Consider the following 25988-nt stretch of genomic DNA (forward strand, 5'->3'; position numbering starts at 1 on the left):
CCTGTTGAAAAATAAATGATGGTCCAACTAAACGCAAACCCGATGGAATAGCATGCCGCTGCAAGAAGCTGTGGTAGCCATGCTGGTTTAGTATGCCTTCAATTTTGAATAAGTCCCCAGCAGTGTCACCAGCAAAGCACCCCCACACCATCACACCTCCTCCTCCATGCTTCATGGTGGGAGCCAGGCATGTAGAGTCCATCCGTTCACCTTTTCTGCGTCGCACAAAGACACGGTGGTTGGAACCAAAGATCTCAAATTTGGACTCATCAGACCAAAGCACAGATTTCCACTGGTCTAATGTCCATTCCTTGTGTTCTTTAGCCCAAACAAGTCTCTTCTACTTGTTGCCTGTCCTTAACAGTGGTTTCCTAGCAGCTATTTTACCATGAAGGCCTGCTGCACAAAGTCTCCTCTTAACAGTTGTTGTAGAGATGTGTCTGCTGCTAGAACTCTGTGTGGCATTGACCTGGTCTCTAATCTGAGCTGCTGTTAACCTGCGATTTCTGAGGCTAGTGACTCGGATAAACTTATCCTCAGAAGCAGAGGTGACTCTTGATGGGTTTTGCAACTGCACTTGGGGACACTTTCAAAGTTTTCCCAATTTTTCGGACTGACTGACCTTCATTTCTTAAAGTAATGATGGCCACTCGTTTTTCTTTACTTAGCTGCTTTTTTCTTGCCATAATACAAATTCTAACAGTCTATTCAGTAGGACTATCAGCTGTGTATCCACCAGACTTCCGCACAACACAACTGATGGTCCCAACCCCATTTATAAGGCAAGTAATCCCACTTAATAAACCTGACAGGGCACACCTGTGAAGTGAAAACCATTTCCAGTGACTACCACTTGAAGCTCATCAAGAGAATGCCAAGAGTGTGCAAAGCAGTCATCGAAGCAAAAGGTGGCTACTTTGAAGAACCTAGAATATAAGACATATTTTCAGCTGTTTCGCACTTTTTTGTTAAGTATGTAATTCCACGTGTTAATTCATAGTTTTGATGCCTTCAGTGTGAATGTACAATTTTCAAAGTCATGAAAATACAGAAAAATCTTTAAATGAGGAGGTGTGTCCAAACTTTTGGTCTGTACTGTATACACACACACACAGTGGGGGAAATAAGTATTTGATCCCTTGCTGTTTTTGTAAGTTTGCCCACTGACAAAGACATGAACAGTCTATAATTTTAAGGGTAGGTTAATTTTAACATTGAGAGATAAAATATCCAAAAAAATCCAGAAAATCACATTGTATAAATTGGATAATTTTTTTTACATTTTGCAGTGAGAAATAAGTATTTGATCCCCTACAAACCATTATGAGTTCTGGCTCCTACAGACCAGTTAGACGCTCCTAATCAACTCGTTACCTGCATTAAACACAGCTGTCTTACATAGTCACATGTATAAAAGACTCCTGTCCACAGACTCAATCAGTCAGACTCTAACCTCTACAAGTGTTTCCCAAACCCCATCCTCACGGCCCCCCACAGGTCATGTTTTCAGGATCTCCTTAGTATTGCACAGGTGAGAGAATTCCTGATGCCTTGATGATACTTCAATCACCCGTGTAATACTAAGGGTATGTGCCCACGTAGCGTTTTTCAAGCGTATATGCTGCGGAATTTCCGCAGCGTAAACGCTTGTGAAACGCTAGGTAATCCGCACCCCATGGTCCCCAAGGGGATTCCGCAAGTTCTATGCCCAGTTTTTGATGTGCGGAAAAATCCGCAGCATGTCCATTAATTTTGCGTTTCCGCAAGCGGAATTGCCTTTGCAATGCAATAAAAAACGCAAGGCAATTCCGCATGTGGAAAACGCGCGATAAACGCGTGCGGAATTCCGCATGCGTTTTTCCGGGAGAGGACATGCAGAAATGAAGCAGAAATTTTCTGCTTCATTTCTGCAACGTGGGCACATAGCCTAAGGAGATCCTGAAAACATGACCTGTGGGGGTCCGTGAGGATGGGGTTTGGGAAACACTGCTCTACAACATGGGCAAGACCAAAGAGCTTTCTAAGGATGTCAGGGACAAGATCATAGACCTGCACAAAACTGGAATGGGCTACAAAACCATAAGTAAGACGCTGGGTGAGAAGGAGACAACTGTTGGTGCAGTAGTAAGAAAATGGAAGAAATACTAAATGACTGTCAATCGACATCGATCTGGGGCACAATGCAAAATCTCACCTCATGGGGTATCCTTGATCATTAGGAAGGTGAGAGATCAGACTAAAACTACACGGGGGGAACTTGTTAATGATCACAAGGCAGCTGGGACCACAGTCACCAAGATAACCATTGGTAACACATTAAGCCTTAAAGGTTTAAAATCCTGCAGTGCCCGCAAGTCTCCTCCTGCTCAAGAAGGCACATGTGTAGGCCCATCTGAAGTTTGCCAATGAACACCTGGATGATTCTGTGAGTTATTGGGAGAAGGTGCTGTGGTCAGATGAGACAAAAATTGAGCTCTTTGGCATTAACTAAACTCACCGTGTTTGGAGGAAGAAGAAGGATGAGTACAACCCTAAGAACATCGTCCCAACCGTGAAGCATGGTGGGGGAAACATTATACTTTGGGGGTGCTTTTTTGCAAAGGGGACATGACGACTGCACCATACTGAAGGGAAAATGGATGGGGCCATGTATCGTGAGATTTTGGCCAACAACCTCCTTCCCTCAGTAAGAGCATTGAAGATGGGTCGTGGCTGGGTCTTCCAGCAAGTCAATTATCCAAAACATACAGCCAAGGCAACAAAGGAGTGGCTCAAAAAGAAGCACATTATTGATTTAGAGATGATCTGCAAAGGGGAGTGGACCAAAATTCCCCCCGACATGTGCGCAACCCTCATAATCAACTACAAAAAAAGTCTGACTGCTGTGCTTGCCAACAAGGGTTTTGCCACCAAGTATTAAGTGTTGTTTGCCAGAGGAATCAAATACTTATTTCTCACTGCAAAATGGAAATAAATTTATCTAATTTATACAATGTAATTTTCTTTTTGGATATTCTATCTCCAAATGTTAAAATTAACATTTAACTACCCTTAAAATTATAGACTGTTCATGTCTTTGTCAGTGGGCAAACCTACAAAAACAGCAAGGGATCAAAAACTTATTTCCCCCACTTATATCCCCCCAAAACTTATTTCCCTCTAGAGTCAACCGATAATGTTTATTGGTACCGTTTATGTTAACACCCCTTAGATATGGCAGAAGAAATATTTATTGTGCACTTTCAATTTAAGATGTTTTTTAATTTGTAGAAAAAGCTGAAACACTATTCAGAATGGTGAGGTCCATTTATTAAGACCTCCACCTATCGCTAAAAAAAAAAACTGTTCAGAAGCGCTGCACTCAGGAGGCAGAGGCGCTGCGCTCAGGAGGCTGAGGTGCTGCGTTCAGAAGGCAGAGGCGCTGCGCTCAGGATGCTGAGGCATAAGGGTTGAGCTCATGAGCTCAGAATGCAGAAGCGCTGCTCTGATGAGATAGAGGCGCTACGCTGAGGAGGCAGAGGTGCTACACTGAGGAGGCAGATGCATAGCGCTCAGGAGTCATAAGGGCTGAGCTCAGAATGCTGAAGCGCTGCACTGAGGAGGCTGAGGCGCTGCGCTGAGGAGGCAGAGGCGCTGCGCTGAGGAGGCAGAGGCGCTGCGCTGAGGAGGCAGAGGCGCTGCGCTGAGGAGGCAGAGGCGCTACGCTGAGGAGGCAGAAGCGCTGCGCTCAGAAGGCATAAGGGCTGAGCTCACAATGCAAAAGCGCTGCGCTGAGGAGGCAGAGGCGCTGCGCTGAGGAGGCAGAAGTGCTGCTCTGAGGAGGCAGAGGCGCTGCTCTGAGGAGGCAGAAGTGCTGCTCTGAGGAGGCAGAGGCGCTGCTCTGAGCAGGCAGAGGCACTATGCTGAGGAGGCAGAGGTGCTACACTGAGGAGGCAGATGCGCTGCGCTCAGGAAGCATAAGGGCTGAGCTCAGAATGCAGAGGTGCTGCTCTGAGGAGGCAGATGCGCTGCGCTCAGGAAGCATAAGGGCTGAGATCAGAATGCAGAGGTGCTGCTCTGAGGAGGCAGATGCGCTACACTGAGGAGGCAGATGCGCTGCGCTCAGGAGGCATAAGGGCTGAGCTCAGAATGCAGAAGCGCTGCGCTGAGGAGGCAGAGGTGCTGCGCTGAGGAGGCAGAGGCGCTGCTCTGAGGAGCAGAAGCGCTGCTCTGAGGAGGCAGAGCAGGTACACTGAGGAGGCAGATGCGCTGCTCTCAGGAGGCATAAGCGCTGAGCTCAGAATGCAGAAGCACTGCTCTGAGGAGGCAGAGGCGCTGCTCTGAGGAGGCAGAGGCACTGCGCTCAGGTGGCATAAGGGCTGAGCTCAGAATGTTGAAGCGCTGCGCTGAGGAGGCGGAGGCGCTGCGCTGAGGAGGCGGAGACGCTGCGCTGAGGAGGCGGAGACGCTGCGCTGAGGAGGCAGAGACGCTGCGCTGAGGAGGCAGAGGCGCTGCGCTGAGGAGGCAGAGGCGCTGCACTTAGGAGGCAGAGGCGCTACGCTTAGGAGGCAGATGCGCTGCGCTCAGAAGGCATAAGGGCTGAGCTCACAGTGCAAAAGCGCTGCGCTGAGGAGTCAGAGGCACTGAGGAGGCAGAGGCGCTGCGCTGAGGAGGCAGAGGCGCTGCGCTGAGGAGGCAGAGGCGCTGCACTGAGGAGGCAGAAGTGCTGCTCTGAGGAGGCAGAGGCGCTGCTCTGAGGAGGCAGAAGTGCTGCTCTGAGGAGGCAGAGGCGCTGCTCTGAGGAGGCAGAGGCACTATGCTGAGGAGGCAGAGGTGCTACACTGAGGAGGCAGATGCGCTGCGCTCAGGAAGCATAAGGGCTGAGCTCAGAATGCAGAGGCGCTGCTCTGAGGAGGCAGATGCGCGACACTGAGTAGGCAGATGCGCTGCTCTCAGGAGGCAGAGGCGCTACGCTGAGGAGGCAGAGGTGCTACACTGAGGAGGCAGATGCGCTGCGCTCAGGAGGCATAAGGGCTGAGCTCAGAATGCAGTGGCGCTGCGCTGAGGAGGCAAAGGCGCTACACTGAGGAGGCAGATGCGCTGCGCTCAGGAGGCATAAGGGCTGAGCTCAGAATGCAGAAGCGCTGCGCTGTGGAGGCAGAGGCGCTGCGCTGAGCAGGCAGAGGCGCTGCTCTGAGGAGCAGAAGCGCTGCTCTGAGGAGGCAGAGGAGCTACACTGAGGAGGCAGAGGCACTGCGCTCAGGTGGCATAAGGGCTGAGCTCAGAATGCTGAAGCGCTGCACTGAGGAGGCAGAGGTGCCATACTGAGAAGGCAGATGCGCTGCGCTCAGGAGGCATAAGGGCTGAGCTCAGAATGCAGAAGCTCTGCGCTCAGGAGGCAGAGGCGCTGCGCTGAGGAGGCAGAGGCGCTTCGTTCAGGAGGCAGAGGCGCTGCGCTCAGGATGCAGAGGCATAAGGGTTGAGCTCATGAGCTCAGAATGCAGAAGCGCTGCACTGAGGAGGCAGAAGTGCTGCTCTGAGGAGGCAGAAGTGCTGCTCTGAGGAGGCAGAGGCGCTATGCTGAGGAGGCTGAGGTGCTACACTGAGGAGGCAGATGCGCTGCGCTCAGGAAGCATAAGGGCTTAGCTCAGAATGCAGAGGCGCTGCTCTGAGGAGGCAGAGGCGCTGCTCTGAGGAGGCAGATGCGCTGCTCTGAGGAGGCAGAAGTGCTGCTCTGAGGAGGCAGAGGCGCTGCTCTGAGGAGGCAGAGGCACTATGCTGAGGAGGCAGAGGTGCTACACTGAGGAGGCAGATGCTATGCACTCAGGAAGCATAAGGGCTGAGCTCAGAATGCAGAGGCTCTGCTCTGAGGAGGCAGATGCGCTACACTGAGGAGGCAGATGCGCTGCGCTCAGGAGGCAGAGGCGCTACGCTGAGGAGGCAGAGGTGCTACACTGAGGAGGCAGATGCTCTGCGCTCAGTAGGCATAAGGGCTGAGCTCAGAATGCAGAGGCGCTGCGCTGAGGAGGCAGAGGCGCTGCGCTGAGGAGGCAGAGGCGCTACGCTGAGGATGCAGAGGCGCTACACTGAGGAGGCAGATGCTCTGCGCTCAGGAGGCATAAGGGCTGAGCTCAGAATGCAGAAGCGCTGTGCTGAGGAGGCAGAGGCGCTGCGCTGAGGAGGCAGAGGCGCTACGCTGAGGAGGCAGAGGCGCTACACTGAGGAGGCAGATGCGCTGCGCTCAGGAGGCATAAGGGCTGAGCTCAGAATGCAGAAGCGCTGCGCTGAGGAGGCAGAGGCGCTGCGCTGAGGAGGCAGAGGCGCTGCGCTGAGGAGGCAGAGGCGCTGCGCTGAGGAGGCAGAGGCGCTACACTGAGGAGGCAGATGCGCTGCGCTCAGGAGGCATAAGGGCTGAGCTCAGAATGCAGAAGCGCTGCACCGAGGAGGCAGAGGCGCTACGCTGAGGAGGCAGAGGTGCCATACTGAGAAGGCAGATGCGCTGCGCTCAGGAGGCATAAGGGCTGAGCTCAGAATGCAGAGGCGCTGCGCTGAGGAGGCAGAGGCGCTGCACTGAGAAGGCAGAGGCGCTTCGTTCAGGAGTCAGATGCGCTGCGCTCAGGATGCAGAGGCATAAGGGTTGAGCTCATGCGCTCAGAATGCTGAAGCGCTTATCTGAGGAGGCAGAGGCACTGCGCACAGGAGGCAGAGGCGCTGCGCTCAGGAGGCAGAGGTGATGCGCTCAGGAGGCATAAGGGTTGACCTCATGAGCTCAGAAGCGCTGCGCTGAGGAGGCAGAGGCGCTGCGTTCAGGAGGCAGAGGCGCTGCGTTCAGGAGGCAGAGGCGCTGCGCTCAGGAGGCATAAGGGTTGACCTCATGAGCTCAGAATGCGGAAGCGCTGCGCTCAGGAGGCAGAGGCGCTGCTCTCAGGAGGCAGAAACGCTCTTCTCCTAGATGAGCGCATGCACAGAGTGCTGTACCGACTTATAGACATTCAAATGAGCCCTTACACCGTCCTGTAGTACTAAACACAGCGAATTCCCAAATATGGGGTCTCTAAAGTTGGCAGCAGACTGCACAGAAAGGCATTGCAGGCTTAGTGTCACCCTTGTTAACCTATATTCATAATAGTCAACCCCAAAAACAGTAGCAATCAGTATGATAAAAATTATGCTTTATTAGATTACAAAAAGTTAAAAACAGTAGTTGTGATAAATGGGTATAAGGTGAGTAGTCATTGAAAATCACAGAAGAATAAATACATCAGCTATGCCAACACAATGATATAAATGAATAAATAGTTAAATATATCTCAGCAAGTTAATATTTCAATTGTGTGGGAATATCCTATGAGTTTTGAGAGGCCATACGTCCCATGGGGCAAGTGCACATAAAGGGAATGTCTGGTATAAACCAGGTACCTAATCCTATGGTCCTCAAACTATGAATGGGACTTACCCATGACACAGATGTATAATCTGCTGTGATGAACGCCCCGACGCACGTTTCGCGTGGTGTGCTTCCTCGGGGGGCGGTCAGCAGGTTGTACACCCCTAGTCTAGATGTTGTGTTGCCCACTTGTTGGGCCTGGTGCCCCATGTTATTTTTCCTCTCACAACATCTTCAAATAAAACCATAATTAGAATATTAATATTTACTTGTGGATCTACCCCTTTAATGAGAAGTGTCGGTAATACACCTTGTATTGGTTTTATCCTGCTGATAAAACAGTGCAAATCCTAGCAGGAATCATTTCATTATAGTAATGTCAATTATACAGATTAAATATTAATTCCACTAATTACATAATACAGAAAGTCAGCCCCGCTGCTTTGTGGTGTACATATACGATATATCAGAAAGTCCGACCATGGAAGCGATCTATAGCTGTAACCGGCTGAAAAATCCCAATTCCAGCCAACTGCTTGCAGTACTGAAGTTGGCAGAAGTGGAAGAGAAAAAGAATAGTTTACCTATAATGTTAGAATAAATTAATTACCTGTAAAACATTAACATAAGAAATTATCTGTAGTGTATATTGTATGTAGAGCAATTTCATATGAAAAACTGTTATGATGTTTTAAGAGTAACTGTAATGTACTTAGAGTAACACATTTCATTTTCTTTTCGTTAATTAACAAGTGAATACAAGATACTTCGTAATACTCTTTACTAGGAATAATTGCTCCTTTTCCATCAGTCACTTTTTCTCTCCCTGTATTGATCATTCACTCATAAAACTGCTCAAATCTGTTTACAAATCTGTTTGCAATTCTGGATCATATTTTACCATATTTTAGAAGTCTTTATATAAAGGAAAGGAGGATTTCGGGGAAAGCAGCAGAGCTCACAAAAAGAAGCTACTGCAGATTCTATTGATTAGAACCTGTAGAGGGAAAAACTGCTAAATTATGCAGGTTATAAGTCATATAATCGTCAGAAATGGGGTTATTTTTCATGTGCAAGTCACTTAAAGTGCACGGACTCTGTAACTGAAGTAAGTGGTGAAAAAAAGCAGCCATAGCGCAACAAATAGGGTATGCAACATCTTTAAGGGGAACCAGTCAGTCGATTCATGCTGCCCAAACAACAGGCAGCATGAATCAGAGCCTTATTGTATGATTGCAGCCAGGTATATTATTTTATCTATACATACTTAAATGCTAAAGCGTTTCAGAGAAAATATACTTTGAATTTCTACCCGACTTTTCCTAGCGCTGCTGCAGGTGATTGACACGTCTTTCCCTCGTGTGTACATGGGAATAGAGAAAAATATACCTGGATGCAATCGTGAAGCCAGGATCGGATTCTTGCTGCCTGCAGTTTGGGGGCATGAATTGCCTGACAGGTTCCGTTTGATTTTATTTTTAAACAACATTTAAAAAATGTGCAGTTTCCAAATGCCAGTTGAAATGGGATTTTATAATCTGTCCGATTTTTTTTTTTTTGTACAGATACCCCACGTACGCATTACACCCTATGGTGAACTTCACATGTCCATTTTTGTCCGGCAGCACAGATGACAAAGGCCAATACAGGTCTATGGGTCTGGAAAACAGTTTACAGCACACAGATGGCATCCATGCGCCATGCGATCTGTGTGTGCCGCCATGCGATCTGTGTGTGCCGCCATGCGATTTCTGTGTGCCGCCATGCGACTTCTGTGTGCCGCCATGCGATCTCTGTGTGCCGCCATGCGATCTCTGTGTGCCGCCATGCGATTTCTGTGTGCCGCCATGCGATCTCTGTGTGCCGCCATGCGATCTCTGTGTGCCGCCATGCGATTTCTGTGTGCCGCCATGCGATTTCTATGGGCCGCCATGCGATCTCTTTGTGCCGCCATGCGATCTCTGTGTGCCGCCATGCGATCTCTGTGGGCCGCCATGCGATCTCTGTGTGCCGCCATGCGATTTCTGTGTGCCGCCATGCGATCTCTGTGTGCCGCCATGCGATCTCTGTGTGCCGCCATGCGATCTCTGTGTGCCGCCATGCGATCTCTGTGTGCCGCCATGCGATCTCTGTGTGCCGCCATGCGATCTCTGTGTGCCGCCATGCGATCTCTGTGTGCCGCCATGCGATCTCTGTGTGCCGCCATGCGATTTCTGTGTGCCGCCATGCGATTTCTGTGTGCCGCCATGCGATCTCTGTGTGCCGCCATGCGATCTCTGTGTGCCGCCATGCGATTTCTGTGTGCCGCCATGCGATCTCTTTGTGCCCCCATGCGATCTCTGTGTACCGCTATGCGATCTCTGTGGGCCGCCATGCGATCTCTGTGGGCCGCCATGCGATCTCTTTGTGCCGCCATGCGATCTCTTTGTGCCGCCATGCGATCTCTGTGTGCCGCCATGCGATCTCTGTGTGCCGCCATGCGATCTCTGTGGGCCGCCATGCGATCTCTGTGGGCCGCCATGCGATCTCTGTGGGCCGCCATGCGATCTCTGTGGGCCGCCATGCGATCTCTGTGGGCCGCCATGCGATCTCTGTGGGCCGCCATGCGATCTCTGTGGGATTGTTTTGTTTCAAACCAAGTAAATTTGACTAATTACGAAAAACTGTAAAAACACATAGTTCCCAAACTTTTGTAACTTTCTCAGTGCTTACGCATTAATGTGCTGCTGCCACAGTTGATAGAGTATAGGAAATAGAAATCCAGCCAACAACATGGAGTTCAATAGTCAGACTGAGCTGGAGTTGTCTGTTCTACATCACTTATTATATCGGCTCCGGTTTAACAAGCTGTTTTATCTTTTCAGGTGCTCAGAGCTCATATTTTGCCCCTGACAAATGTGGCATTTAATAAATCTGGATCCAGGTAAGGAGATGAGATGGGGTTATATATCAGTGCTTAAAGGGATGTTTACATCTTCAATCATCAGAGGTGTCCCGCTCCTCAGCCTCTCTGCCTGGTTTCCGGTGGTGGTGCGCTCATAAACTGCGCACTCTCCCATTCTGCTAGCAGAGCCAGTTCAGACTCTGCAGCAATGGGGTGGAGTACAGGACTGAAGCTGGCCAGATCCAGCAGCACGAGCAAGCTGTACACATAGAGCCTGCTCCTTACCTAGGTAACAGGCCTCTCTGAGACCGCAGGGTGGCCGGTAACCAAGGTAATGAGCTGTGAAATAGGAAATTAAAAATTCCTCTTGAGAACGCAGAGGATTTTTAAAACGAGTAAATTGCAAAGATGTTTTTACAAGCGCTTTGCTATTTTACCCATGTATGATTTCAGACAAGCACTTTAAGTGTGTTGATAGCTTAACAATCCATTGACTAATATTTACATAATCTATATCCTATATCTGTCCTCTAAAAGTGGTCCAAACTTGAAACAGACGGTCTGTATATATTATTTGGGCATTAAAAAAGACCTTTCACCAATTTTTTCACGTTGAACTGGACACAGGATGTAATAGTAGCTGCAGAGCGGAATAAAGCAGGGTTTTTTATTTTTTAATTTTTTTATTTCGCCTTTCTGTTGGCACGCTGGTCATAGAAAGTTGAATAAAATGATACCTCGATATCTGCGATTCATTGTGTTATTCCAGAGAAATCCATGGTTTTGTTAAGATGTTAATTAGCGGTTAAGATCTGTTGGCCTGATACCCTCCTAAGCTGTCTATATGGGCATTCAGGTCATAGAAAGTTGAATAAAATTGTAACTGTATATTTGCAATCAGACGTTTTATTCCAAAGAAATCCACAATTTTTTTTACATGTAAACCTATTTGTCTCCATGGGCTAGACACTGTTCTCCATGAGAATCTGCCTCCAGAACTTATTTTAAATGAAATTGCCCATTGCCAGTGTGCGACATGTAATGACTGACAGTCTGCTCTTCTGACCTACATGTCTCACACTGGTAACACCCCCTTTCATTTAAATTAGGCTCTGGAGACAGATTCTCAGGGAGATCTATGTCTGGCCCATAAATACCTTAACAGCTCATTTACATATAAGAAAAACGTGGATTTCTCTGCAATAAAACGTCTGATCGCAGATATCAAGGTATCATTTTATTCAACTTTCTGAATGCCCATATAGACGGCTTAGGAGAATTTATCCTACTGATAGATTATCAGACAGTTTTCACTGGGGGCGTGTACTTCTTCCCTCTGTATTAGGCTGCTCAATCATAAGCAGGCATCAATGTGTGACGCCCAGCTGCGCTTGGTATCACAGATCCTGGAAGGGTGCATTGATGGATTCCTCCACAAGAGGCCCCCATAACCATTCACACATCTCCACCTTCCACCTCAGACCACCAGAGGGAGCCCATTAGGGAGATAAATAGGGAAGGTGGAGCCAGGCAGTTTAGTTCCTGCAGAAGATGAGCCAAAGAGAGGTCAGTCTGCAGTGGAGCTCAGTGATTCAGCAGTTCCTCTGGAGAGTTCAGCTAGTACACATCTGAATACAGAGTCGAGCTCAGTTGAGGAGACAGAGAGACTAATTGCCAAGGAAAGTAAAACGAATCCCAAACTGTTCTTTAACTATATAAACAGTAAAAGGATTAAAACTGATGGCGTTGGCCCATTGAAAAATAACCTGGGTAAAATCATAGAGGGCGATGAGGGTAAAGCAAACCTACTCAATAGCTTCTTCTCCACTGTTTTCACAAAAGAAAACAATTTATCGGAGGAAATGCAGAGTGATAAAGTAAACCCTCCGCTAAATATCACCCACCTAACCCAGGAGGAAGTTCAGAAACGCCTAAATAATATCAAAATAGACAAGTCACCAGGCCCAGATGACATACACCCCCGGGTACTAAAAGAATTAAGTAATGTGATAGACAGGCCGCTGTATCTTATATTCAAGCACTCTTTATGGACAGGGACTGTCCCACTAGACTGGCGCCAAGCAAATGTGGTACCAATATTCAAAAAGGGGTCTAAAAGTGACCCTGGGAACTATAGACCAGTCAGCTTAACGTCTGTTGTGGGTAAATTGTTTGAAGGATTTCTTAGAGATGCTATTGTAGAATATCTTAATGATAATAACTGTCTAACTCCATATCAACATGGATTCATGAGGGATCGCTCCTGCCAAACAAACCTGATCGCCTTCTACGAGGAGGTGAGCTCACAGCTGGACCGGGGAGAGTCAGTGGATGTTGTATACCTTGACTTCTCCAAAGCGTTTGATACCGTGCCACACAAAAGGTTGGTATATAAAATGAGAATGCTTGGTCTGGGGGATAATGTGTGCAAGTGGGTAAATAGCTGGCTGAGTGATAGAAAGCAGAGAGTGGTTATCAATGGAGTAAGCTCAGGGTGTGTCAGGGTTACTAGCGGGGTGCCTCAAGGGTCTGTCTTGGGCCCTATATTATTTAATATATTTATTAATGATCTAGTGGAAGGGTTGCATAGTAAAATAGCAATATTTGCAGATGATACTAAACTTTGTAAAGTAGTTAATACAGATGAGGACAGGGCACAGCTACAGGAGGATTTAGATAAATTGGGGAGTTGGGCCAAAAAAATGGCAAATGGGTTCAATGCCGATAAATGTAAGGTCATGCACATGGGAAAGAAAAACAGCAGTCACCCATACATATTAAATGGGAAACCGTTGGAGAAATCTGACATGGAGAAGGACCTGGGCGTCTTGGTTAATAGCAAATTAAATTGGAGTGCCCAGTGTCAGGCAGCAGCTGCGAAGGCAAATAGAGTCATGGCATGCATCAGAAGAGGAATAGGGGCATATGATGAGAACATTGTTCTTCCTCTGTATAAAGCGCTGGTAAGGCCGCACTTAGAATATTGTGCACAGTTCTGGGCTCCGGTGCTCAGGAAAGACATATTGGAGCTAGAGAGGGTACAAAGGAGGGCGACTAAGGTAATAAAGGGAATGGAGGGACTAGAATACCCAGAGAGGTTGTCAAAATTAGGCCTATTTACATTGGAAAAGAGAAGGCTTAGGGGAGACCTCATAAACATGTATAAATACATCAGGGGGCAGTACAGAGATCTCTCCCATGACCTGTTTATACCAAGGATGGTGACAAAGACGAGGGGGCACACTATGCGTCTGGAGGAAAGGAGGTTCCTGCACCAGCATAGAAGGGGATTCTTTACGGTCAGAGCCGTGAGACTCTGGAACTCTCTGGGAGAGGAAGTGGTGATGTCCAACTCACTTAATGAGTTCAAGAGAGGCCTGGACGCCTTTCTTGAGAGCAATAAAATTACATCTTATGCTTAGTTAATTAATCCAGGGATTTAATCTTACTGCCAGATTGGTGTCGGGAAGTGAATTTTTCCTCAATGATGTAAATTGGCCTATACCGCATGGTTTTTTGTTGCCTTCCCCTGGATCAACGCTGCGGAATAGCTGCAGTGCACAAGAAATAGGCTGAACTGGATGGACGCTTGTCTTTTTTCGGCCTTATAAACTATGTAACTATGTATGAGTTGTAGCTCAGAATAGTGAACTTTAGGTGTTCCGGCGCCATAAGATCGGTGAAGCGCGGCAAGCTGCCGTTAGTGTGAGTAGCCCAGTGAGGGCCCGAGTAGGCCGAAGGCGAGTGGAGAGTTAGTACATAGGGGGCAGAGGAGCTTACCCAGCTCACCCCGAATAATTTACCGGACACCGGGTCCGAAGCTTACCGGGATCTCTATGACCCAGTAAGGCATAACCGGAATCCTTGGAGAACTACAAGTCCCAGGATCGCTAAAGTGCTGATACGTAACAGAGCCAGGAGACACATAGGCCCCGCAAGCTGAGGAGCGTGTACTCCAAGAAAAGGCCCTACCACAAGGTCAGCCAGCGCAGGACAGAGACAAAGTTAGGCCTAGCTCCAGGCAGGTCAGAAACTTACTACGCAGAGGCAAGAAACAGGAGGCCCTACACCTGCTCATTGGGGAGGATCCTGATATGCACCCTTCACCCTACAGTGCTCCGGGATGTGCCTGAATTTCCATCAGTAAAAGGTACTGAAGTGACTACTGTGCCCGTCCCCGTTCTTGCTCTGACCCGGCTGGGTCTCTCCTGTCCTGCATACCCCCCTTCATACGCTGCCCTGAGGCCTAGCTCCACCTGTGGGGAGCTATACCATCGAGCTGCCTTATCATCGGCTTCAGTGGACTGCGCAGCGCTGGTGATTCTCACCAGAAACCACAGGTGGCGTCACGAACTATCATAAAATAAACAAACTATCCCCTTGTTAAAGAGTGACCCCAGGGTACGGGCCCGGGAGCCAACCACCGCGACATCCCCAAAGGCCAGGCAAAGGCCCGGGTACCGAGTCATCCCCATCCCCTGGGCTAGTCAAATGCTCATGGAAAGAAGAGCATGCCCCGCCAATATAGCTTACAGCAGGTTTCTCAGTGTGTGAGATGTATTGTGTCAGACAGTCCTGATCTCCTGGTCTAACCTCCTGCATGAGTCAGTGTGGGGGAAGAGGCAGCACAACTGAGTTTAGCTGTGTCCCATTACAATTGATACTAGCAGCTCTCCTCTTTTCGTAGCACTGTCACCTCTACTTTACTGCTCCTCCCCCCAGACTGTCTGTCGGGAGATGGGCTGCTGCCTGCCTATGATTGGGCAGCACCATGCAGCGTGCATGGTTTTCAATTGAAAAAAGCCTTGGACGGGCTGAAACGTCTTTTGAGTTGTGGAATAAACTAATTAACCACTAACACGTGAGTGCCTTGATTTTCTTTTCGTGGAAACATTATTTTCCATGTGCACCACCCCAGCTGTACGGAGTGCCGACTATATTCTCTTGATACTTATTTCAGTGCCTGACTTACCATCAAGACAGCTCTGCTTCCACGTTGGCCATGAGGACAGAGCTTCCTCACCTTCCCTGTGGTGATGATGCCCTGCCTGTCTGTCTGCTATTGTTCAGTAGGAGCCAGCCTCCTCCATCCCTGTGTGGCTAAGTAATTGAAATGAGCTGCCTTCATAGGCCAAGGCCCCACTATCAGTATTCGGTCAGTATTTTTTCTCAGGAGTGGGGGTCAAAACCAGGTGAAGAACAATCACAGATAAGGTATAATAGAAACAAGTCACCAATTCTGCATTTATCACCCACTCCTGTGAAAAAATACTGACCAAATACTGATAGTGGGGCTGTGGCCTTAGACAGATTGTCATTGGATACCTTCTACATTAGTTTTCATCCTCTGACAAAATACTAATAGCTATCTATCCTGTTAAGTCATGTAGATGTGAATATAGTCAGACTGGAAATCTGTACAAATTAGTAAATTAAAGTGAACCTGTCATGTCCAAAAAGCGCTATTTACCTGCAGATATCAAGGTAATCTATAGTTAAATAGCATTTAAATCCTATCGGGCTACTAATCTGTAACAGCAGCTCCAGGGACACAAGTATCTTGTATCCTCCCTGCAGCCAGTCACTTCCAGTCACTGCCTCACTATACAGTGAGCACAGCTGTACTCACTTCCTGACACTTTGATTGACAGCTCGCTCTGCAGTGTGTGTGCAGAACAGGCTGTCAATCAGAGTGCAAAAAAAAGAAAAATAATTGAATCAGCTCACTACTCCAACAATTCAAGTAGTGATCCGATAAAAACCTTTTCGGATAGACGGTCTGGGTTTTGCATGGAGCATGCACTGGTCTGGCTTTCAGGTCAAATAGCTAAAAAAAAAGTCCAAATAGGATATTCTCCATATAGCACCAAGAAAAAAATGAGTTAAAACGTGCATTTTGTAACCCGAAACGCTAAGCATGAGTCAGCTGCACCAGAAACCAGTCAGGCTGACTTAAACACTATCTGCAGATTAACCCCACATCTGCAGGTAAATAGCATTTTTTTTTACATGACAGGTTCCCTGTAAGTATTTTACTCAATTGCATGTAGATTTTTCCTTTAATACCTCTTTACATGACATTTGAACAGCTTCCATATCAGATAAAAGCTATGGCGGCAGAGCTTGTGTTATGTTTTAGCCACTGAAGACCCGAGTATTGGATATGGAGTGGTCCCCATTACTACCCTATGCACGTGCTGATCAGAGGGCGAGCGACAGGCATTTTATTTCCTGCCTCCTTACAAAGTGCACAAGGCTGTGGCTACATAAATTGCTTGTCTAGTGGGATGAGTTTGAAAGACACAGCAGGGAAGGTGATTTATGTCTCACAGTCTGGAGGCACATGGGGTGACATCAGAGGACTCCCTCAGGCGAGGACCGCGCAGTAAATAAATTGCAGAACATCTATCCATTCTTTTGTGTGAACATTGGCCTAGTAGTTACATGAACTGTGGTTTATCATTCCCCTATTTCAAGTCACAATCCACACACTAATAAAGAAGATAGAAAAGTCTTAGGTTGTGTGTCACTGTTGTTCATTTGACTATAGAACGAGCTTGGTGCGACCCTTACATTTTAAATTTTTCCTGTATTTTTTATAATTTTTGGATAGGGCTGCACAGAGTCTTTAGCCATTTGCAGTAAAATTGCTACATTATTCTTACTTCTTGGTGAGTAATGAGGATGTTGTTTATAAAACCTAACAACCAAGGCCAGCACATCTGTTAGTATAAGTGTAATGTGTAGGTACTCATACAAGGTGGCCAATAACAGACAAATGTAACCTAGAATGAAAACAATGCATAGGAACACTGCAATAAGTAAATGGTAACACATGAAAAAAATAGGGTAATTAGTTGTCTTTTTTTTTTATCAAAAAAGTGTCAAAGCCACCACAATAAGGTGTTCTAATCAGTATGGTCCCTAACTCTAGTAACTCGCCTCGCTATGTGGCACAGGGCCTCAGAATAGAGGGGGAGAGGACCTGTGCCTGACGGTGTTTGACATCTGCATGAGGAAAGCTGAGGGAATCTGTCAGTAGGATCCACCGTCCTAAGCCGTCTATATGGGCATGTAGGTCATAGAAAGTTGAATAAAATGATACCTCGATTTCTGTGGTCCATTGTCTTATTCCATAGAAATCCATGTTTTTTCTTAATGCGTAAATGAGCTCTTAAGATCTATGGGTGGGACATAGATCTCACAGATAATCTGCCCTGGGATTATTTTAAATGAAAGGGGACATTGCCAGTGTGAGACATGTAGATCATGAGAGCAGACTGTCAGTCATTACATGTCTCACACTGGTAACAGCCCCTTTCATTTAAAATAATCTCTGGAGGCAGATTCCGGTGAGATCTGTATCCCACCCAAAGATCTTAACAGCTCATTTACATATTAAGAAAAACGTGGATTTCTATGGAATAAGATATCAGATCACAGATATGAAGGTATCATGTTATTCAGCTTCCTATGACCTCCGTACAGACGGCTTAGGAGGGTGGATCCTACTGACAGATTCCCTATAAGCTGCAGAGAACAAGGAGGCGGCCACATTCCCAAATGTGCGGAGTACAAGAAACTGAAGCAAAGGTGAAAATATTCACTGGGGATGGTTTTCACGCTTTTTTGATAGAAATAGTGTCAACTAAGTACCCTATGTTTTTTTTACATGCTTTACTATCTATCTACTTACTGCAGTGTGTCTACACTTTGTTTTTTTTATAGTTGATATTTCTCTGTGAAATGCCCACAGTGTGAATGCGCTAAACGTATTAGTGAATCACAGAGAATGTTGCTTTTTGCTTTATTAAAAAATGTAACATAATCTATTTTTTGTGTGTAGTTTTATTACCGGCAGTTATGACCGCACATGTAAAGTCTGGGACACAGCCTCAGGAGAGGAGCTACACACCTTGGAAGGACATCGAAATGTGGTCTATGCCATCCAGTTTAATAACCCCTACGGGTAAGAGAAGAGACCAATTCAGTCTTAAAAATTACAATATTGCAACTTTTGCCAACTTTTTTTTTCTCAATTTTCGCTGATACAAATTTCTGTTATCTCAAGATATCTTAAACATCTTTACTTTTTTGTATACCAATGTTTAACGCTCCAAGGGAAGTCTTGAGTAACCCTGCCTATTTGATTGGATGATCTGGCTACACAGGTTTCTTTGTAATCTGTAACCATGGAGACACATGAACCTGTATGGGAGCTGTAGACACAAAACAGTTGTAGAATAATTTTATTTAAGACTATTTATAAATTTGTGTCCTTTTTTTCTTATATCAGATTATCTGAAGCAAGTGGCATTGAATTTTTCCCCCCTTAGCACAGTAGTTGCCAGGAACTGCTTATACTCTTTAATTGTAGCATATGACCATCTTTCACTTGCATCCATGCATCTATATAGTAGTTGGGGTATTAGCCATTTTTTAGTTTACTGAACAGCAAACCTGGGACTTGGATATAAGAGATTAAACAAGGGTGGGCGACCTCAGGCCCACGTGCCGTTTACGGTCCTCGATGATATTTTATCCGCCCCCCCGGCAGATTCCAGGGGACCGCAATACTTGTGCCCGCAGCTGCATTTTGCCGGCCACCTGACCATTCATTTCTTTTTGCTGAATGAGCATGCGCAGGCAGTGTTCACTACTGAATGTTGAGGCGCGTGCAGTAAAAGATTACGCCCCCCGAAAGATGGTAAAAATATCCAAATGGCCCTTGGCAAAAAAAAAAAAGATTCCCAACCCCTGGATTAAAGGTTAAGCAAATGTGGAAAAGTAAAATCTCAACTTTCTCAACAGAGATAAAATAGCCACTGGATCCTTCGATAAGACCTGCAAGTTATGGAGTGCAGAGACTGGGAAGTGTTATCATACCTTCAAGGGACACACTGCAGAAATAGTAAGTACCCCCCCCCCCCCTAAATTACTTTTCCTCAACATTGATATGTATCAGTGCTGGGCAGAAATGCTTCTAAATGTCAGCTGTCATGCAGATATGCAGTGTCAACCGTTGCCCAAAAAAATGGCTAAAGGGGTTGTCCACTACTCAAACAAGCCCTTCTGAATCCCTATGTTTTCCCCCTGTAAAATAATAACACCTGTACCCGCCTCCAGTCCTGGGGCTGTTTCAGCATTGGCTCTCCCGGAGCTCGCGTGACATAACAATCCCTGCTGACAGTCAGCGCTGACTCCACTCTCCCCGCCTTCGGACAAATGAAGACATCTGGAGGAAGTAAGAGAACAGCCGCAGTCAATTACGTTCGTAGGAGAGAATCCGCGGGAGAGCCAGTGCCAACACCGCTGGAACAGCGCCAGCACTGGAGGAGCGTATAGGTGTTATTATTATGCTGGGGGAAACATAGGGGTTGTCCCAAGCAGTGCCACTACTGCTATAGTGCCAACCTAAACGCACTCCACAATAAAGCAGCTGCTGCTTCCTTGCCAAGGTCCTCTTTCTCACCACACTCCCCTTGGGACAGATACGCACTGCTTCATGTAGCGCTGCTCATTTCTATATATAAAGCATTTTTTATTATCAGTGTAATCAACACGACGTGAAATTAATGAGTCAGTATAATCTTTTCCTATTTAAAGGCATTCACCTGAGGCTTTTTTAAGAAGGCCTTTGCGTCATAGTAAAGATCTGTCAGTATATCAGAATGAATCGTGCAGCAGGCCTATCTTTATTGCTGAGCTGCCTGTCGGTGTCCCCTGAGCCAGATGTGTGTTACACACAATTAAGCCCTATTGCCTTTTCTGCTTCTTTTCACATATATTTTTCGGTATTGATTTTAATATACCTAGGTATAATTTCCCAACTACACAGACCTACTGAACATTTACTAAGTTTTGTTTTTAATTAATATATCAGTCCAACTTAAAGGGAACCTGTCTGCACGTTTTTACTTATGAAGTAGTAGTAGAGCTGTGTAGGTGCTTTTACCCCTACACCTTTTTTGTAGAAATGCGATGTGCCAGTCATGAGAGATCTAGTGTAGAAGACAAGTAGAAATCAGGCTGGAGGTGCACTTGGAAGAAACCGTCCAAGCGCACAGACACGCCCCCAGTGCACTTCCATCCTGATTTGCATATGGCTTCTACACACGTGGTCAAAATTGTTGGTAGCCTTCGTTTAATGAAAGAAAAACCCACAATGGTCGCAGAAATAACTTGAATCTGACAAAAGTAATAATAAATTAAAAATCTATGAAAATGAACAAATGAAAGTCAGACATTGCTTTTCAGCCCTGCTTCCACAGAATTTAAAAAAAATTTAACTCATGAAATAGGCCTGAACAGAAATAATGGTACCCCTGAAAATAATGTGACAAAAGGGACATATTAAATCAGGTTGTGTCCACTAATTAGCATCACAGGTGTCTACAATCTTGTAATCAGTCAGTGGGCCTGTATATAGGGCTACAGATACTCACTGTGCTGTTTGGTGACATGGTGTGTACCACACTCAACATGGACCAGAGGAAGCAAAGGAAAGCGTTGTCTCAGGAGATTAGAAAGAAAATTATAGACAAGCATGTTAAAGGTAAAGGTTATAAGACCATCTCCAAGCTGCTTGATGTTCCTGTGACTACAGTTGCACATATTATTAAGAAATTTAAGATCCATGGGACTGTAGCCAACCTCCCTGGACGTGGCCACGGGAGGAAAATTGATGACAAATCAAAGAGATGGATAATACGAATGGTAACAAAAGAGCCCAGGGAAACTTCTAAAGAGATTAAAGGTGAACTTCAAGCTCAAGGAACATCAGTGTCAGATCGCACCATCCGTCGTTGTTTGATCCAAAGTGGACTTAAAGGGAGACGACCAAGGAGAACACCATTGTTGAAAAAAAAATCATAAAATAGCCAGACTGGAATTTTATCTACAACTACATGTTCATCTACTACATGTTCAACTACTACATTCAACTACATGTTGACAAGCCACAAAGCTTCTGGGAGAATGTTCTATGGGACAGATGAGACAAAAATAGAAGTTTTTGGTAAGGCACATCAGCTCTACGTTCACAGACGGAAAAATGAAGCATATCAAGAAAAGAACACTGTCCCTACTGTGAAACATGGACGAGGCTTTGTTATGTTCTGAGGCTGCTTTGCTGCATCTGGCACAGGGTGTCTTGAATCACGCCTCCTGAAGAAGCCACGCAGGCGAAACGCGCGTTGAGGCACACTATCCTTTCGTCCACAGCAGCTCCTCCACACTTCCGACTAATATGTCCCAAGGTAATGTCTTTCAGGATCAGATCTGTACACATTTGAACTATGTTAAAATATCTTGTACATACTCTGAAAGATCGTTTCTGAATGCCCTTGTGGCTTTTGAGCTTTATGTATATAGCTCTGGTGTCTCTCTTATAAGCAGGACACAGGCTATGTTGTGCATGTCCGAATATATATCCGGGCACATCTAGTGTGGATCACTCTGAAGTTGGTGAAATGGTCTCTTTTTCCTCTGGGTTATTCCATCTCATCCCTAGCTTGGCTCCTCACCTCAGCCGCTAACAATAAGTTTTTACTTGTTGTTCATTCTATAAAATAACTTATGCATAATAAAATGTATTTATTCTTCTCATTAATAGCTATATCTCTGGCTGTTTTTGTTTGAGAGTGGTGTCCTCCAGATATATCTTAGTGGATCTTGGTTACATTCCTCTCTACCCTTTTTTGGTGTTAGATTATGTCTTGAATCTGTGTAGGGTACAATAAAATCTCAAGACTATCAAGGGATTCTAGAGAGAAATGTGCTGCCCAGTGTCAGAAAGCTTGGTCTCACTCGCAGGTCTTGCAACAGGATAGTGACCCAAAACATACAGCTAATAACACCCAAGAATGGCTAAGAGGAAAACATTGGACTATTCTGAGGGGGCCTTCTATGAGCCCTGACCTAAATCCTAATGAACATCTTTGGAAAGAGCTGAAACATGCCGTCTGGAAAAGGCAACCTGCAAACACGAGACAACTGGAACAGTTTGCTCATGAGGAGTGGGCCAAAATACCTGTCGAGAGGTGCAGAATAGTGTTGAGCGAGCACTAAAATGCTCGGGTGCTCGAAGATCGGGCCGAGCTTGCCGTGATACTCGGATGCTCGACCCGAGCAGCGAGCCCAATGTTAGTCTATGGGAGACTCGAGCATTTTTGCGGCGGCTCCCCCGGCAGTCTTTTAAAAGCCTAACAAGTGCCCAAAACGATAGTGACAGTGCTCAAATGACATGGGGACAGCATGGGGATCGCCCCAGGAAGCATTTCTGACCCCCAGGTCACTGCTGTCAACAACGTGGTCAGAGGTATTAAGCCACTTTTACAGGCTCACAATAAAACGTTCAAAAACGAAAGTGAAAGTGCTTTCCTGTGAAATATGTTAAGGATAGTGTTGAGCGATACCTTCCGATATCAGGAAATATCGTATTGGATTGGATCGGACCGATACCCAAAAAGTATCGTATATCGCCGAGTCCGATACCGGAAACCAATGCAAGTCAATGGGACACAAATATCGGAATGAAAATAAACCCTTTCTTTCCTTGTAGGTTAATTCTACATGAAGGAAAAAAAACTAAGAATAATGTAGAATGTATTACACGAAAAGCCGGCAATTCATCAGCGGCATACACCGGTACCCGACAATTTATAACAGAAAGAATAGAGCATCACACATAGATTAGATAGATAGAAACATGTCAGTCACATATATATGAAGTACAGTGACAGTGTTGCTTACTGTACTTGTCATTTAGTGTAAAGGATTTATTTCAAAATATAATAGTGTTTTCATGCACCGTCTCTTTAAAAAAGCCGTCCGGCAATTCAGCAGCGGTACCCGACAATTTAGAATAGAAGGAATAGAGAATCATACATAGATTAGATAGATAGAAACATGTCAGTCACATATATATGAAGTACAGTGACAGTGTTGATTACTGTACTTGTCATTTAGTGTTAAAATAAAGGATTTATTTAAAAAAAAATTGGCGTGGGGTTCCCCATAATTTTAGGCTCTAGCGGAGGTTAAGCAGACGGCTGGGGCAGATGTTTGAAGCCTGGGAAGGGGGTAATACCCACGGAGCTTCCCAGGCTACTAATATCAGACCCCAACTGAATACCTAGCCTTTACTAGCTATTAAAATGGGGGACCCCTCAAAAAAATGACGTGGGGTCCCCCCTAATTTAATAGCTAGCAAAGGCTAGGCAGACAGCTGGGGGCTGATATTAATAGCCCAGGAAGGGTGCCATGAATATTGGCCCCCTCCCAGGCTAGACACACCAGCCGTCAGCCGCCCCAGAAATGGCGCATCCATAGGATGCGCCAATTCTGGCACTTAGCCTCGCTCTTCCCACTGCCCTGTAGCGGTGGCAGTGGGGTAATAGGGTTGGGGTTGATGTCAGCTTATAATGCCAGCTGACATCAAGCCCAGGTTAGTAATGGAGAGGCGTCTATAAGACACCCCCATTACTAACCCCATAGTCAAAGTTAAAAAAAAATACACAAACACCCAGAATAAAGTCCTTTAATTGAAATAAACACACAATTCTTTATTGTTCTAAATTAAACTCTACTTACCGTCACGCCCATTCCAGCTGAAGCCAACGATCTCCTGCAATAAAAGAAAAATAATAAAGCAACCTCATCCTTACCTTTCCATGGTTCCCAGGACAGCTTCAGCTCTGCTACATCGAGATGACAGGCTGGACCGCTGCAGAACGCTGCCATCCAGCCTGTCATCCCGCAGACACTGAGAAGCGCAGGCATACTTCCACTCCTCAGTGTCTGGCTGTGACAGCATAAAGATGAGCCGAGGTCATGTCCAATGAACTCGGCTCACCTCATGCACGTCACTGACAGCGTGGGAGAATTCTCCTGCACTCAGCACTTCAGCGTGAGAATTTTCCCACGCTGTCAGTGACGTGCATGAGGTGAGCCGAGTTCATTGGACATGACCTCGGCTCATCTTTATGCCGTCACAGAGAGACACTGAGGAGCGCAAGCATGCCTGCGCTTCTCAGTGTCTGCGGGATGACAGGCTGGATGGCAGCGTTCTGCTGCGGTCCAGCCTGTCATCTCGATGTAGCAGAGCTGAAGCTGTCGTGGGAACCATGGAAAGGTAAGGATGAGGTTGCTTTATTATTTTTCTTTTATTGCAGGAGATCGTTGGCTTCAGCTGTAATGGGCGTAATGGTAAGTATAGTTTAATTTAGAACAATAAAGAATTGTGTGTTTATTTCAATTAAAGGACTTTTTTCTGGGTGTTGTGTTTTTTTTAAATACTTTACTAGAAATTCATGGTGGTCATGTCTAATATTGGCGTGACCCCATGAATTTCGGGCTTAGGGCCAGCTGATAATGCCAAGCTGGCCTTAACCCCTTTATTACCCAGTGAGCCACCGCACCAGGGCCCTGGATGAGTTGGGTACAGCGCCAGAAGATGGCGCTTCTATGAACGCGCCATTTTCCGGGGTGGCTGCGGACTGCAATTTGCAGCGGGTGGGGCCCAGAAAGCTTGGGCCTCCCTGCGCTGCGGATTCCAGCCCCCAGCTGCCTAGTTGTACCTGGCTGGACACAAAAATAGGGCGAAGCCCCACGTATTTTTTTTTTAAATTATTTCATGAAATTCATGAAATAATTAAGAAAAAAAGGGCTTCCCTATATTGTTGTGTCCAACCAGGTACAAATAGGCAGCTGGTGGTTGGGGGCAGCCCGTTCCTGCCTGCTGTACCTGGCTGGACACAAATATAGTGCGAAGCCCCACGTCAATTTTTTTTTAATTATTTCATGAATTTCCTGAAATAGTTAAAAAAAAATTGACGTGGGGCTTCGCACTATATTTGTGTCCAGCCAGGTACAGCAGGCAGGAACGGGCTGCGCCCAACCACCAGCTGCCTATTTGTACCTGGCCGGACACAACAATATAGGGAAGCCCTTTTTTTCTTTATTATTTCATGAATTTCATGAAATAATTAAAAAAAAAAATACGTGGGGCTTCTCCCTATTTGTGTGTCCAGCCAGGTACAACTAGGCAGCTGGGGGATGGAATCTGCAGCGCAGGGAGGCCCAAGCTTTCTGGGCCCCCCCCGGTGCAAATTGCAGTCCGCAGCCACCCCGGAAAATGGCGTGTTCATAGAAGCTGGATGCTGTACCTGGCTGGCATACAAAAATATGGCAAAGCCCACGTCAAAATTTTTGGGAAAAATTAATTAAAAAATAAATAATAATTTAGGGACTGCATCTTTATTAACTCCTCAAATGTCATTTAGTGTTAAAATAAAGGATTTATTTAAAAAAAAAATTGGCGTGGGATCCCCCATAATTTTAGGCTCTAGCGGAGGTTAAGCAGACGGCTGGGGCAGATGTTTGAAGCCTGGGAAGTGGGTAATACCCACGGAGCTTCCCAGACTACTAATATCAGCCCCCAGCTGAATACCTAGCCTTTACTAGCTATTAAAATGGGGGACCCCCCCCCCAAAAAATGACGTGGGGTACCCCCTATTTAATAGCTAGCAAAGGCTAGGCAGACAGCTGGGGGCTGATATTAATAGCCCAGGAAGGGTGCCATGAATACTGGCCCCCTCCCAGGCTAGAAACACCAGCCGTCAGCCGCCCCAGAAATGGCGCATCCATAGGATGCGCCAACTCTGGCACTTAGCCTCGCTCTTCCACGCTGCCCTGGTGCGGTGGCAGGGGGTAATAGGGTTGGGGTTCATGTCAGCG

The 25988-nt window shown here is 46.4% G+C and overlaps 1 protein-coding gene across 1 annotated transcript in view; it reads left to right on the forward strand.

Annotated features, from left to right (window-relative positions):
* The window catches only part of DAW1 (dynein assembly factor with WD repeats 1), an 82453-nt gene that overhangs the window by 28509 nt on the left and 27956 nt on the right, over window positions 1-25988 (forward strand). The window contains exons 4-6 of the mRNA XM_073673000.1: window positions 10231-10289; window positions 18097-18219; window positions 19062-19161. Of these exons, the coding sequence (XP_073529101.1) occupies window positions 10231-10289; window positions 18097-18219; window positions 19062-19161 (282 nt within the window). The remainder of the gene's footprint in view (window positions 1-10230; window positions 10290-18096; window positions 18220-19061; window positions 19162-25988) is intronic.

The sequence above is a fragment of the Phyllobates terribilis genome, unplaced genomic scaffold (assembly GCF_046119375.1).
Source record: "Phyllobates terribilis strain yellow unplaced genomic scaffold, ASM4611937v1 Scaffold_3__8_contigs__length_932513732, whole genome shotgun sequence".
NCBI lineage: Eukaryota > Metazoa > Chordata > Amphibia > Anura > Dendrobatidae > Phyllobates > Phyllobates terribilis.